The sequence below is a fragment of the Homalodisca vitripennis genome, chromosome 3, assembly GCF_021130785.1.
Source record: "Homalodisca vitripennis isolate AUS2020 chromosome 3, UT_GWSS_2.1, whole genome shotgun sequence".
Classification (NCBI taxonomy): Eukaryota; Metazoa; Arthropoda; class Insecta; order Hemiptera; family Cicadellidae; genus Homalodisca; species Homalodisca vitripennis.
In genome coordinates this window covers 87,641,379-87,656,480 of record NC_060209.1, presented here as the reverse complement: position 1 = coordinate 87,656,480, position 15,102 = coordinate 87,641,379, and the positions used below count along the sequence as shown (strand labels likewise).

Genomic DNA, 15,102 nt, shown 5'->3' with positions numbered 1-15,102 from the left:
AATCAAATAAAATAATACGAATTTGAAAGAAACAATAAACAGAAAAATAATTTTGGTCATACTACCAACAGTTTCTCAAAATTTGCTAAACAGTACCAGTATTACTGAAAGCCAAGTTTAATATATTGGTTGATTTAAAAAAATAATATATGCTTGGTTGTTAGGGTAACAATATTTCATACACTATCTACAGACAATCTCATATTGGAAACCTGAATAAAGGTCGAAATAACAAAAGATCTCAACGATCTTAAAATCAAACACCACAAAATTTCAAATAATACTTTATTATAAATAAATAAGATACATTAAAAATATGTTCTGTAAAAATAACAAAATTGGCTATTCTAATGGTCAATGATGATCAACTCGTCTATGCCCCAGTCCTCAAAGCTGTTGTCTGGGAGATACCTGCGGATGATGATGGGGATCTTGCGCTGTTTGAGCTCCTTCATCGCGATCTGGAGGGGATCAGTTTCTCCCTCAAGCTCCACCATGACAGGAGCACACATGGCAATCTGCAAGGCACGCGTCCCCAACACTCGGGCTCGTTCATACCTGAAATCATCAGCTGATACAATTAACTTTTGTTATTATTTATATACCTAGGCTATAAAATGTGGCAGTAAGCACATCAACAGTGTTGGCAATATAAAAAGCTGGTAAGGTCAATAATCAATAAAGGCAAAATCATTTTATAAAATCAAACTTCATGATTTTTGAAGTATCAGGGAACTTTTCCTGTTCGGCCTCAGCTGAGGTTGTGTTTTTATGTGCTGGAGAAAGTTACCTGCACAAACCAAAAGTCCTTATTTAGCCAGAGAGAGGTACAGGAATGCTATTAAAAGGCAGTAACTGCAGCTGACTAAACTGTTAAAAAACAAAAAATCATTTACTGCCATAACAATTTATACTATTTTGATAAAACAAAATCAAAGTATACATAATCACCTTAGACTCCTGAAATGTTGTGTCAGATACAATTGTTTTTTGTTTGCCTGTTGTGTTACTAAAAGATTAAATCAGTAACATTTTAATTATTTGTGCTACATTTTATAACACATTTGAAAGAACTGTACCTGACAAAAAAAGCCATAATATGCTGTCTTCCCTGGTATATTTGCATTTGTTCTATCTATATTTTGTACTTTTTATAACAGGAAACAGAACAATGTTCACATTATTTATCAATCAAACATATTTAGTTTATTACTATTTAAAACATCATAAATTTACAGGGAAAAATAATTTTGGTTCAATAAACATAACAAGAATCTATCGAATGGTAATAAATAAATCTTTTTCTGCAATCTTTACAAAACACATGGCTCACGAGTATTCAGTTTTCAGTTAACATGGTAAATAAAGATATATAATTTAATGACTATTAATTTTAGACATGTCCTAAAGACAGTTAGATAAACAAAAAACCCATAATTTCATTAGCACTGAACTTCACCTGGTAAGCCTATATTGAAAGTATGTTTTTCAAAATTATTTACTTATTGTGCTATAAAACTGAATACGATAATTACAGGGATAGTAGTGATAATTTTCTTTATATTTAATAATTACCAATGATAATGGTTAAAACTAAAACAGAAAATTAGACAAAATGTATGACTAAGTTATTAAATGTATACAATATACTTAGATGTCTGCTAGTTAACCAAATATTTAACTTTTAAATAAAGAGGTTACCATCAGTTTCAAAGGAAAGTTATTCCTAGAGTGGTTTTTAAAGTTTCACTGTAAAAGTATAGAACAAATTAAAAGTGTAAAGAGACGAGGAAATAAAATGACTGTGAAAAATTACATCTATACCAAGCCTATGGAAAAAAAGAGTACTGTACTTACTTTGTCATATATTTTGATGTTATCCTGTTCGATTTCTGTACACCTCCTCTGGCATCTTGTGCATTTAAAAGTTCAATGTTTTCACCATCCTCCTGTGAATTAGGTAATAGAAAGTTTTTATATTTGCAAATTATATTTTTTTAAACATATAAAATGTTCTTTATAAATGTTTAATTTAAATTTTAAATCGACTATAAATGTTGGTAAATATGAAAGAGAGCAGTGAACAAGAAACAAGTAGGAAAAGGGGAAAGTGAGTGTAAAACAATTGTGTCTTGATATTTCCATTGTTTGGATTATGTACGATATCTCTATATAATGCACAAACCCCAACTAGCGGCAGCCATGTCCAGCAAACTCTAATTTATATACAACAAAGTTAGGTAGAAGGCTTCTGGGATCACATTTTATCCCCTGGGAAGACTTAGCAGTTAAGTGTGTAGTAGCCTACTCGTCATGCAAAGGTCTCTTTGGTTCTACTACAGGACTATCACTTAATACTTAATCCCTCATCTAATCACTTGCCTCATTTGGGACAGATAAGACTAAAGTTGAAACCAGCAAAACGTAATTAACTATGGAGATTCTTGGAGCATTGGAAATATTTTCATTCAATTCCACTAGTGAATTAAAACATACATTCCAATGTTTGATGTTTGTTTTTGATGATGGAAGAATTGTGAAGGAAACAGGAACAAATTTTCCAGATAAATGTCCATTGTTCAGTCATACAAAAAAATCAGTAAAACCTTTTCGAGAAGTACAAGTGGATACAGATTGCTTTAAAAACAAAACACCTATTAGTGATGAACAGAATGGCTAATCCTAACAAGAGATGGATTGTGCTAAAAGTTAAAACTGTGTCATCAGAGCTTGGGTTCTCTTCAGTTGTGATAGTAAATAGAATACGTCATATGAGTCGGTCAACTCAAGTAGAAATGATTGTCACTCGAGTTCAGCGAGTAGAAGTATTCGAATCATGACATCACTAGTGTATATGATCAGTTTTTAAAGAGTGTTGTAGTCCCACGTTGGCATTTTTCTCCGAATCGGTGTTTAAAAAATGTTCAAACTTCCAATTCCCACGTCGATGTGTCCTATGCTGTGGAAATTGTATGTAGTGTTGTTGGAAGTATACTGAGTGTTAGTGAAAGTATACGTTATATGTCACTAGGACTAGGCCTATATTCATCTCAGGTTTTAAATAGGTTAAATGATAGTGCAAATTAAATATCACTGCATTGAAGGCTCACACTTCTTCGCAGATGGGATAGTCAATCATATTAAAACAAAGCAAATCACTTTGATACGTTAACTTATTTTGATGTAATACAAACAACTAATTGTACTCACTTTGCTTTGTTGTTAATTTATTCACTAAAAACAATATCCCATCGCCCGGTTATAGCTTTTAATACACTATTGCACAATTCCGTATTGCATCACTGCCAGGTGGATCTACACGTCTCATTGTCCTCTCTGCTTCAGCTCTCGAAACAGAAGGAAGATTCTGGGGCCAAAACCTTGCGTACTGTCTCAAACAATGCTCAACCCCTCTCCCGTTCAAATTAGCGTCTTCACGATTGAATATAAGTAAATTTTTTTTTTCTCATAATTATCGAATTTTATCACGTTCACTATAATTGATCAATTTAAGTCTTTCTATTTTCTTTAACTATTTTTCTATCGCTTTTTTATTTAAATTTTTGCAACATGTGCAAGTCATTTTATCCCACTATTGGCTTTTTTGCGTAATTTTATTTGGTACTTGTAGTAAAAACAAATTTTGGTTATGTTTAGCTCAGTTTAATTATTTGAATTTGTTCCCGTATAAAGTTTAACATATTTCTCTATTATTAATTTAATAAATCTCAATTCCAAAAACATGTGATTTACTTGCGTCACGGTTATTTGGTTCACCGTCTGCTAATTCCCCGCGAATATTTCAATGTCGTAATTTGACCTGTCACACTAGTAGTGAGTGACACACTGGATTGTAATGTAATCTGCATTATTAAAAGAATACCTTGATTTTTGTACAGCAATTCTAGATATTTAAAAACTATTATTGTTCTTTGTTTGAAGGTTATTTTTGACGATGGAATGATTGTGAAGGAACTTAAAGTTCTTTGTCTGAAGAAGAGATCAGATTGCAGATCTCGAAACGTAGTGTTACTGATTTCTTGTTTCACTGAACGATGGCAAATGTCCGGAAAAATCCTGTTTCCTTCACTATTATTGTATGTAGATATTTGGATTACAGTTATTACACTCTAGATGTGCCTTTTCTGGATTTGAAATAAATATGACTACTACAAAGCTTTGGGCTCTGCCCTACGAGCTACCAAAGTTTCAATTTTAACCTGATAAGAGTATTTTTTATAAATGTAGGATTGCTGCACAAAAATAAAGACATTCTTTTAATAATTCAGATTACAATACAATCCAGTGTGTCACTCACGTAGTGATTTGACGATTCGAATACTTCTACTTGTATTTTAGCCACGTACTTTATAGTAAGTACACTGTATATGCTTTCTAAGAATTACATACAAACAATCGATTTGGAACATCACTAGTCATTACCTACTTTCCCTGTACTATCCTATTGTACAGTGCACAGAACTCTAAATAAACCCAAGGGGGAGTGCCAAGCACTTTTTGAGGGGTTGGTGCTGTCAGAGCCAAGCATGTATGACAGGACACCTATCTCAGTGCTAAGCACTCTAACTTTTCAAAAACAAACATAATGAGAGGATTTTGTTTTATTATGTAGGAGGAATAAGTAGGATATAAATAATATTTATTTGAATGATAAAACCTTTTAAAATTGTTAAATACAAAAATTGCAATTTTATTATTGTAATTTATTTGTATGCACCAGTTTTATTGCTCCCTATATTAATAGATAGATATTTTTCAGTGTCCATAATTATGAGGACGAGATGTTAAGCAAAATTGTGAGCAATTCTTATATCAGGTTTTGCACTTCTAGTCTAAATCAATTACATTTCTAATATAAAATTGAAGTTGTCATTTGGCCCCGAGAAACAATTCAGACTTACATATAATAAAGAGGTTGGATTCAAAACAGTAGTTTTTTAAATTGTAACTGATGAACACAAAATAGAAACTTACCTCTTGTTGATCAATTTCATCAATGTCCGCATCATCCTCTACCTCGTCAAAGTCTTCACCAACACTGTAAAAATTATTCATGACATTATACTTGTAACAATATAGGCCTACACGTTTTGAACATTTATTTTATTCATATTTTCCCTCTAGTGAAACTCCCGATCGCCCCTACAACTCACCAATCTCATCAACCAACAAATCTTACGTTGCCACAGGCCAATCTCACCTCCCCGTACAACTCTTGAATGTCAATGATTAATAGTTGAACAGGCCTCTATAATGCTTCTGGGTATGGTTGAGATTCATCTACACGGACTATTTGGGATATAGGCCTATTCTATATTTCAAATAGATATATCAATAATTTTTGTGTATTAGTATAGGCTAAAATAGTCTGTTTATGACTGCCAAAAATTTCTAGTGGAAAATCTGCTACTGCACCCACTATTTAAAGTCTACCTTTTCTTATTGCCCTAACAGGTATCTGTGAGCACAGCAATTTTAATTTCGATACTTTATATGATAGGTACTATGGTTTTTTTTTTTGTAATGCGACTCCTTACCTCAAAAAAGTGTGGCCAAAATAAAATTAAGAAGTGGGGTTTCTGGGTGGGGGATAAATAAATAAATAAAACCGTCTTTATTGGTCGAGTGTTCAGAATACAAACCCTGCTACATAACAAATCCTGTCGAAGTATATAAAATTCATTTAACATACATCACACAAAAATAAAAATATGAGTAACATCAGTTAAACATTCCTGCAACACTTTTCTTAAATGTTAAGTGGCTGAGGGATTGTCTAGAGGGCAGAGCATTATATTCTTTTGGTCCAAAGTGTCTAAATGCCTTTTTCCTTGTCTCTAAACTTGTCCTAGGCATGTGTAATTGACCATCCTGTCAAGTACAGTGCTGACTCACCTAATCCCTAAAAACCACCTTTCTCCTAAGATATTCTGGCCTTCCTGTCTGAAGAACCTTATAAATCAGCTTAACGGTTTGAAGATGGCTGCAACCCTCTACCGATAGCACCCCAGCATTCAATTGGTACTAGCTGATGTGATCAAACTTCCTCAAACCATAAACAAAATCTGAATGGCCTACTCTGCAAACGGGTGAGAACCATCAAGTTTTAACGTGTTAAATAAAAAGCAAGGGTTGGAAGAGCATAGTTTAGTAGTGGGAAAATTGTTGATTATATGAATTCTAATGTAGAAGAGTCTGAGAGAATTTTAATTTGGCAGTAACATTATTACATATGGATTTCACGTAGTAAAAAACGTTAAATTGGCAATCAATAGTAATGACGCCAAGAACCTACAACGTATTACATGAAGTCGAAGGCTTCAAGGATACAACCGTCAGTACTGCACTTGCCTGATTGGCCGTTCAATATGTTCAGCAAAACAGAACATTTATCGGAGTTTAGCTGAAGACCATGATCATCATCTGATCACCTCTTTACACTCTGCAAGTCATTGTTGATTTTACATGCAGATTCAGCAGACTCAGGATCCGGAAATACAACACCTGTGAATCATCAGCATATGAACTTAGAGAGCAATATAGCAACTGATCCTTCAAATCTGCGGTGTATAACAAGCTAAGTAGAAGTGGGCATTCGTGGAGAGGAAAATCGGGATACCAATATTACAGGAGAAAAGTAATTAAGCAATTTTATATATCACAGTAGAGTTACCAAGTGCATATGAGGGTAACTTAAGTTTATTAGTGCTTTTCCCTCTTTTTTTGTCGTTTCTACCTCTAAGGTGAAGTTTGATTAACATTTATTCCCCTGCACGCTCGGTCTTGATTTCTAATATGTGTCTCGTTATTAAGTTATTTTTAGTTTCGTTATTGGCGAGATTATGCTGCATTGTATATTAAAAAAAGACAGTATTTTTAGTGTTATTTCTCTGCTATTAGCAATTTTGTATTCAAGTTGTGTTCTATTTGTTTGATAATAATCTTAATAAAATAATGGATTAACCTTCTAAAAGTGAATAAAATGTTTTACCTATCGACAATATGTGTAGTGGGTGCTTTATCAAGTTAACCCTTTCCTGCCCATAGGCTCCATATGGATTCAGTTTTCTTTCTGATTTTCTAGAGCCAACATCTGAAATCTTACAGATTTTAAAACTCTGGGGACGGGTAAATTTGATGTTTGGGTGGGAAAATGATTTTTTTCATGTTGGCAGACCTGTAAATTCTCAAAAGAAATAGTTTTGTTCAGCTGAACTCACAGCTACTACATCAACTGCTGAATTCATCATTTTCAGAGGTAAGTTAGTGTTATTTACTATTTGTTATGGAAACTGGGAAAAATTATAATGATGTTGCCTAGGTTTTCACAAATGTATTTACTTACATAAAATTAAGATAAGTGGTATAATCTATTGTAAAACAAACCAAAGTATAATTGAATCCGTATGGGATTCTATAGGCATGACAAGTTCATTGTTTTATGGTAGTGAAGTTCTTCCTATGCCTATAAGTGCCATATGGATTCAGTTATTTTGTTCAAACGTCATGGTTTCCTGCTGTACCTGTAGGTGCCATATGGATTCAATTTGATTTAGACCAGTAAATAGTGCATTTTAATCTGTGTATAGTCTATTGCCCACCATAAATGGGAGGGAGGCAATAAAAATATTTTATTACAAATTTCAAAATACTTCCTTTTATTTATTTATAAATATGCTAAGATTGCCTTTTTGTATAAAAGCCATTTTTGTGATATACATCTGTATTCTTCTTCATAGCCTATTTTTTTTATGAACGTTATAGTAAACTAATTTATTTCCAGATGGATGATCGTGACGACGGTGTTATACAAGAGTGGCTACTTTTGCCAAGTAGTGATATATCGGAAAGAAGAGGAGCTTGGAAATGAAGAGAATGAAGAAGACCTCGTATTTGATATAATTTTCAATCGGGGCTTAGAAGAGCAGCTAGAGCTGATGGAATAAATTTGGAAGAGGTATCTGAGTGAAGTTTTTTAATAGCTTAGTTACGTTCCATAAATTAAACGCTGTATTTTTTTATTTCGTAAAAGATGGAGTAGTTATTCAAATTAATATAGCCTAGAATAAATTTTAACAAAATATATTTTTTTTTTATTTGGGAAAATAATTTAATAATGCATGGGTTCCCTACTTTGAACCTGTTTTTTTGTTTCTAACTAAAAAACTTTACATAACTTACTTTTAATTTATTTTGCAATTCGGGTTGCAGTGTCTGAGGGTGATAATGAATTTGGGAGACGTTGAAGAACAGGAAGCCGAAGACATCCAATCTGCATCTGAGATTGTGACTGCTTTACCAGAAGAAGAGGACGTGAGTATGGCAGATCCAGACTATATGCGTCCAGGACCTTCTACAGGTAGGCCTATACATAGAAGAGGGAGGGGAAGACGACAAGAAAATGCCCCCAGAGTAAGACGTGCTGTACAAAGGGATAGATCCCCAGTATCCATTTGGAATAAGGAAAAGTTCATCTCTCCTAATGTTCAGTGGGAAGGTACTATTCCTAACCCCCCCACAGAAGCAGCTTCAAAAAACCCCATTAGATTTCTTCTCAATGTTTATTAATGAAGAAATAATTCATCTAATAACAGAGCAAACAAATTCTTTATGCTCAGCAGAAGGAAAGGACTTGAGTGTTACAAATATTTGAAATACAACAAATACATTGGCATATTGTTGCACAGTGGAGTAGTCAATGTTCCCCAATATCGTATGTATTGGGCAGCGGAGACTCGCTACCCAGCAATTGCTGAAGTTTTGCCTAGGAACAGGTTTGATGATATATTAAATCATTTTTCATCTTGTTGATAATACCACACGAATTCCTGGAGACAGCCTTTTCAAAGTTCGCCCTTTGATAAATACTATTGCTGAGGCTTGCAGAACGATTCCACCAGAACAGAATCAATCCATCGATGAGCACATGATACCATTCAAAGGGACTTCACACATGAAGCAATATGTGAAGAAAAAGCCCAAAAAATGGGGCTACAAAGTATTTATGAGATGCGGAGCATCAGGTTTGATGCACGATTTCTCAATATACATTGGGAGTGAAAAGACTTGTGGTGACTACGGTCTCGGGTTCAGCGGTGACATTGTAGTTGAACTTTGCTTGGATTTGCCAAATGATAAGGGCTTTAAAATTTTTACAGATAACTGGTTCACCTCAATAAAGTTATTCAATTACTTAAAGGAGAAGGGGGTATGGGGTACCGGAGTAGTTCGTCCAGATCGAACCAATCATTGCCCACTGTTGGAAGAGAAAGATCTAAAACGGCTCGGAAGGGGGTCACATGACAGTGCTGTGGATACAAAAAGCAGTCTTTTGGCAGTTAGGTGGTATGATAACAAAAACCAATCACTATGCTCACTGCTATTGACAACATTGAACCCATAGAAACATGTAGGAGATGGTCAAAAAAAAAGATCGCCAGCAGGTAGATGTTCCCCGACCAGCAATCCTACAATGAGTCAATGGGAGGGGTTGACTTGTTTGGGATGTTGATTTCACTGTATCGAATTGATATAAGGAGCAAACGTGGATATATGCGAATAGTTCACTGGTGTTTTAATGTTTCAGTTGTAAATGGGTGGCTTTTGTACCGGCGCTTTTTGAAGCAAACTGGGCAAGAATGTAAATACACGCTTGTACAATTTCAGTTGTATGTCGCAAGAGCTCTGTGCTCTAAAGGAGTCATAACGGAGAAAAAAGGACCTGGAAGACCTCGGACTGATACTCCTCCAATTACTCCTAAAAGAGGACCGAAGAGGAACGTAGCACATTGGCCAACGCCTGTTGGGAATAAGTTGCGTTGCGCACATTGCAACAAAGGACAAAGTAGGATTAGGTGTCAAAAGTGTGCAGTCCACCTGTGTTTGACCAATGTAAGCAACTGTTTTTACAGTTTTCATAACTGTGACTAGTGTGTATATTGCAAATCTGTAATAATTTTGACTAGTATTTTAATAATACATTGTTCATGAAAAATACAAAATGTTATTGTTATTATTCTCCTATGTATCTACCCAGTTTTGTTGTTGTTGTAAATTAGTGCCATATGGCACCTATGGGCAAATAATAGTGTAGTGACAAAGTAATTGATATTGGATACTTGTGTTCCTATAGAATCCATATGGACACAGTTTCCTAAATGTTTAAATTGTAATGGATTTTCAAAATAATTAATATGAAAAGTGTTTTTTCAAAGTATAAATAAAAGCATTTTTACAGAAAATAATTTTTTTTTTCTTACTTTTTCATAATTTGGGCATGAAAGGGTTAATTGATTGTGTTAGAATGACATTCTGATATTGTGTTGATATGGAATTTTTACATTCCTTTTCTTTGTGCTACAAATGTAGTGGTCATTGTTCTGTAGCTGAGGATACAGCTGGGTTTTTATCGTTTTGGATGGGTTTAATATGGTGAGTATCTAACAATATAGTGATCAGCCTTTTAAAATTTATATTTTACTGATTGTTACTATCTTGAGGGATGTTTTTTGTTCTTTACCATCAGTGCAGGGGCAGCACTCAAGCCTGCACTGATGGCCGGAGACATTACTGTTAGTCCGTTAACTACTAGGCCTGATGCCTTTTAAAAGATTACGGCTAAAACCAAGTTTTCCCAAAATTTAATTGTTATCTGATATTGATTTTAACGACATATTTAAGCATTTTCCTTTGCGAAAAAACAAAACACGACAAATACTGTGAAGAGGCTATAACAAACAATTACAAAAAAACTTTTCAATACTAAAGATGGGAAGTAGTGTACTAATACTTTCTCAATCTGTAACTTTTGCTTAATAAGAGATATAAAATATAATGGGTACAGTATAATAAGCGGCCACCAACATAGTTGGATGATGATTATCAATTTTAAATTTCGATACTATCGAATATGACATTTGAACTATAGATATTCATAATTAATCATTGCCAGCTTTCTTTATTTAGACTAGTGACGTCATTACCAGTTGTTGCTAGTGGCGTCATTACCAGCTGTTGTTATTTCGTTTATGTAGAAGGCTAGTGACGACACGAACAATGGATGAATATGTAAATATTGGCTCAAACAGACTTTAGGCCTATATAAAGTTTAGTTATTTTATGTAATCTGAAATAAATACATTTCTTTTACATATAAAAGTACAGCTTCTCTATATTACAATTTTTAAAGCCCAAAAAGTAATTCAGCTCGACATCATCGTTCAAAACTTATTCTAAGTAAAAACGTATATTTAAATAAGTTAAAAATAAAAATCATGCATTTCATTACCGACTAATGGAGGCAAGAACAGTGACATACATGTCTTCTTTGTTTCACAAGCAATCACGTTTATCCTTGAATATACTTAAGGTAAGTAAATGTTAAAATTAAACTAATTATACATTTTAATTTAATTTGTAAATCTTATAAATATTTATACATTAATTTCTACGATTGAAAACTAGTCAAACAATATTGTTCTTTGACATATCCATTACATAGGCGTAATTTGGTCCAACATTTTGCTTCCAGTCCTTTGGATGGTTATGAATATCTGTGATTCCATATCATTTGATAATCATCATCTCATTGTGTTGGTAGCCGCTTATTATACTGCTGCCAATATATTATTTATTTTTAATTTATAGGTAGCCAACTTATTATTTACTTTCAACATATGCTTGAAAGTCGTAAAGAAAGGTATAGGCTAGCAATATATAAGACCTAGCACTTTGAGAGTTAAATTTCTAATATTTCATGCTAATTATGTGCAAAAATTAACATGTGGTTTGTAAGCATCTAAATCTCATTGAAGGCTAGTAATTGAAGTACATATGTTGTAGGAACAGTAAACAACAGGCCTACCCTATTGAAAACACATAACCTCATTTAAGACAAAACAATGAAATGTATTATTAAACTGATACTTACTCATCAGGTTCAAATTCATCATCGGCCATTTTTCAAGAACAACAATAAAAGGTAGCCAAATATTTAGAAGTTAATGGTAAATCCACGCTAAACACGTGAACCAGAAGTTTCTACCCTCTTTTCACACAAACAGAGCGACAATTGCTCAGAAGTAGTGATGGGGTAATCGACTAGTCGACTAGTTGTTTATTCGACTAGTGCCTAAAGTAGTCGACTAGTCGGTTGATTTGACTAGTCGTTGTAAAGTAATTCATCGACTAGTAGTACGGTGATTTTGGATGTATAATGCAAAGTTACTTTAATCTGTTTAATACAAACTACAAAAGCGACTATTACATTTAGTTGGTAGACGACTAGTCGTTTATTTATTCAAAATATCAAACTAGTAACTTGATTATTTGTTAATACTATTTTAATTTACTTATCACAACCGTCATAGCAGATCATAATTTACCTCACTGCTTGCTATGTTAACCGACTAGTTTTATGTTTCTTTAACAAGTAATATATTTTTCAATATATTATACAGTTAATAATATGTTGTTATAGAGTAACTTAGGTAACAAATAAAACGAGACTAGTTTAATCAAAATGCCAGGGAACGTGTATTTAATGTAATGTAAGTTAATTTTACAAAATTACTTTGAAATTAGAAAAAATTACAGTGTATTTCTTTTATCTAAAAATTACCCACTTTGGCTATTCTCTAGTTTTTAATTACATTTTACTTCATATTTGTGTGTAAAAACAATATGTTATTAACATGTTTTGGGACAAGTCTGCTTCTTCTGTCATTTGTGACTTGCCCAGCAATAGAAAAAAGTCTCTCAGAAGGAACAGAAGTTGCTGGCAAACATAAGTATTTTTTTTGTAAATAATACATTTCTGGAATTACATATTTGTATTTTTCACAAAAAAGGAGAGGGCTTTTTGATCTCTCAGCTAAAGGTAGTTCCAAATAGTGCCGAACTATAAGAGCACTGCTTGCTACAACTGAAGATGTAGAAGACATTTTCTTTTCTGTTTTAGGTGTAACGTTTTCCACAATATCAGCACTGTCATGAGAACTCTCACCACATAACACTGTAGGGTGCCTACTCTTAAGGTGTAACATCATGTTACTTGTATTGTTAACACACTTAAGAATTTTTTTACGTAATCCACAAACAACACAGTCCTTGTCTTTTCTCTCAAAATAGTTCCAAACTATTGATCTCTTCGGAGGCATTTTACTAATTTAAACTACAAACAATACAATAACACAATCCCTACCTATTCTAAACGTATACAATGTGTAACAAAAACGTAGGTAATTCCTTACACAAATAATTCATATAATGTCAGTACTCCACACACAAAAAACTCCAATAGCTAGTGATAGCGTACCGAACCGACTAGTCAACTACTGAAGATTGGCTGTTTTGTTTTATTCGCGACAGCAGAGTTCTTAGAAAATATTTCATGTCAAGACACGAAAAACTAGTCGACTAGTCGTTACGACTAGTCTAGTCGATGTTTAAAAGTAGTCGACTAGTCACTAGTCGGTTGTAAAAAGTAGTCGATAGTCCCATCACTACTCAGAAGAATAAGAATGTACTTGTACCTCTGTTCCACAATTCAAGTTCCTACGTTTCAAATGACTGTGGTAGGAAGAGGAATTGGGAAATGCAATTATTGGTGTTGTAGATAGAGAAAAGGAGGGATGTAAATACTTTTTTCTATTCATGGCCCTATACTTTCTGTATCTGTTATACAGAAATAATGTTATATTTATTATTTCCGGTTTACGTGTTTTAAGGCCAGCATTTTTCATGTAATTAACAATACATACACGAAAATTAATAATAATATTAAAAACTGATTCATTAACTTGTACATAAACTATTAATTACTATCCAGAATTTCATATTATATAACACAAAATAAAAGTTTTTCTCATTGTTTTAAGGGCAGTCCGACCTCCATAAGAACATAATGTTAACTTGGGAACCTATATATCTCTGTAATGGTTATAGATAGAGTCCTGATTTTTATTTTACTTATTAAATAGCTTATAATCTAGGTCTTATCATGAGGTTTTTAAATTTGAAAAAAAAAATTAAAAAGTTATAATTTTTTTATAATTTATTGTTTTTTAACTAACTTTTTTTATAAGTAAAAATGTTTACTGTGCCTCATTGACAAGAGATATTTATAAATTCCCATGAGGGGAACTAGGCAATAGTAAGTAGAATACTGTATAAAAATTTGACTGGGGTAGGCCTAGTAGTTTTTGAGTTATAGGGCCCCAAAGTTAAAAAATAACAAGTTTCGGCAAATCAAGAAAAAAAGCAAGAAGGTAGCATATTTTGGACTCATACCTTGGTTTAATGATGGCCTGCACTGTAGGAAGGGTTTGTCTGGATCCTCTGCTTCTTGATACAGATCCTCCAGCTTCCTTTTGGCTAAAGTCCTTGATTGCCTGATTTTTTTTTTCAATGTCGGTAGCCGCTTTATCTGCTTTGCGAATCCGCTGGGTGTCGAGACGTTTTAAAGCTACCGCATATTCAGTCCTGGTTCTAGCCCAATGTGCTCTAAAACTTTCACTTTGGAGCTGTACCCATCATTGAATGATAGGACTGCCTCATAGACACCTAGCCTAAGAGCACCTAGTGTAACAAAGGTGCGTTTAGGGAGCCGAGCCCAAATGACATTATTCATAGACTCATTAGGATTTTGAGATTTTTCCTTTGAGACATTTTCTGAGTAGTTCTAGGCTGCACAAAGATTTAAAAATAGGTTTGATTGCTTTCATTAGAACAGGTGAGAGGTGAAAATGCTGGCTGTGGTCATATTTAGTTTTTTCTTTGGCGGCTTTGTTATACTTACACCATGTGTCTTCGGTGTCTGGGCATAAAATATGTAAAGGCGTATCGTTAGTAGACTGAACATGACAGTACAACGCCCAAACTGCTCGCCTCATGGCTTCCACGCTGTGTGTAATTCCTACGGATGGCTAGTCCATAGTATATTTGGATTTGTTGGATCGCCTTCCCTGTTAGCCTACCTTTCCCAGAAAGAGATTTTCCGTCAGAAAGCTTCAAGCCTTTATTTTTTCATGATAAAGTCCCTTATTCTTGTCCCCATCCTCTTCTGGACGTGTCCCTACACAT

At 33.7% G+C, this 15,102-nt stretch overlaps 1 protein-coding gene across 1 annotated transcript; it reads right to left on the bottom strand.

Annotated features, from left to right (window-relative positions):
- Positions 1–268: 268 nt before the first annotated feature.
- On the bottom strand, positions 269–13,614 carry LOC124357153 (DNA-directed RNA polymerases I, II, and III subunit RPABC2). The gene is made up of 5 exons (XM_046808655.1): positions 13,535–13,614; positions 11,951–12,102; positions 4,996–5,059; positions 1,858–1,949; positions 269–558 (listed from the first exon to the last, which is right to left on the bottom strand). Exons 2-5 carry the CDS (start codon positions 11,977–11,979, stop codon positions 348–350), a joined length of 396 nt encoding a protein of 131 aa, XP_046664611.1. The 5' UTR covers positions 11,980–12,102; positions 13,535–13,614; the 3' UTR covers positions 269–347.
- Between the last annotated feature and the right edge of the window lie 1,488 nt (positions 13,615–15,102).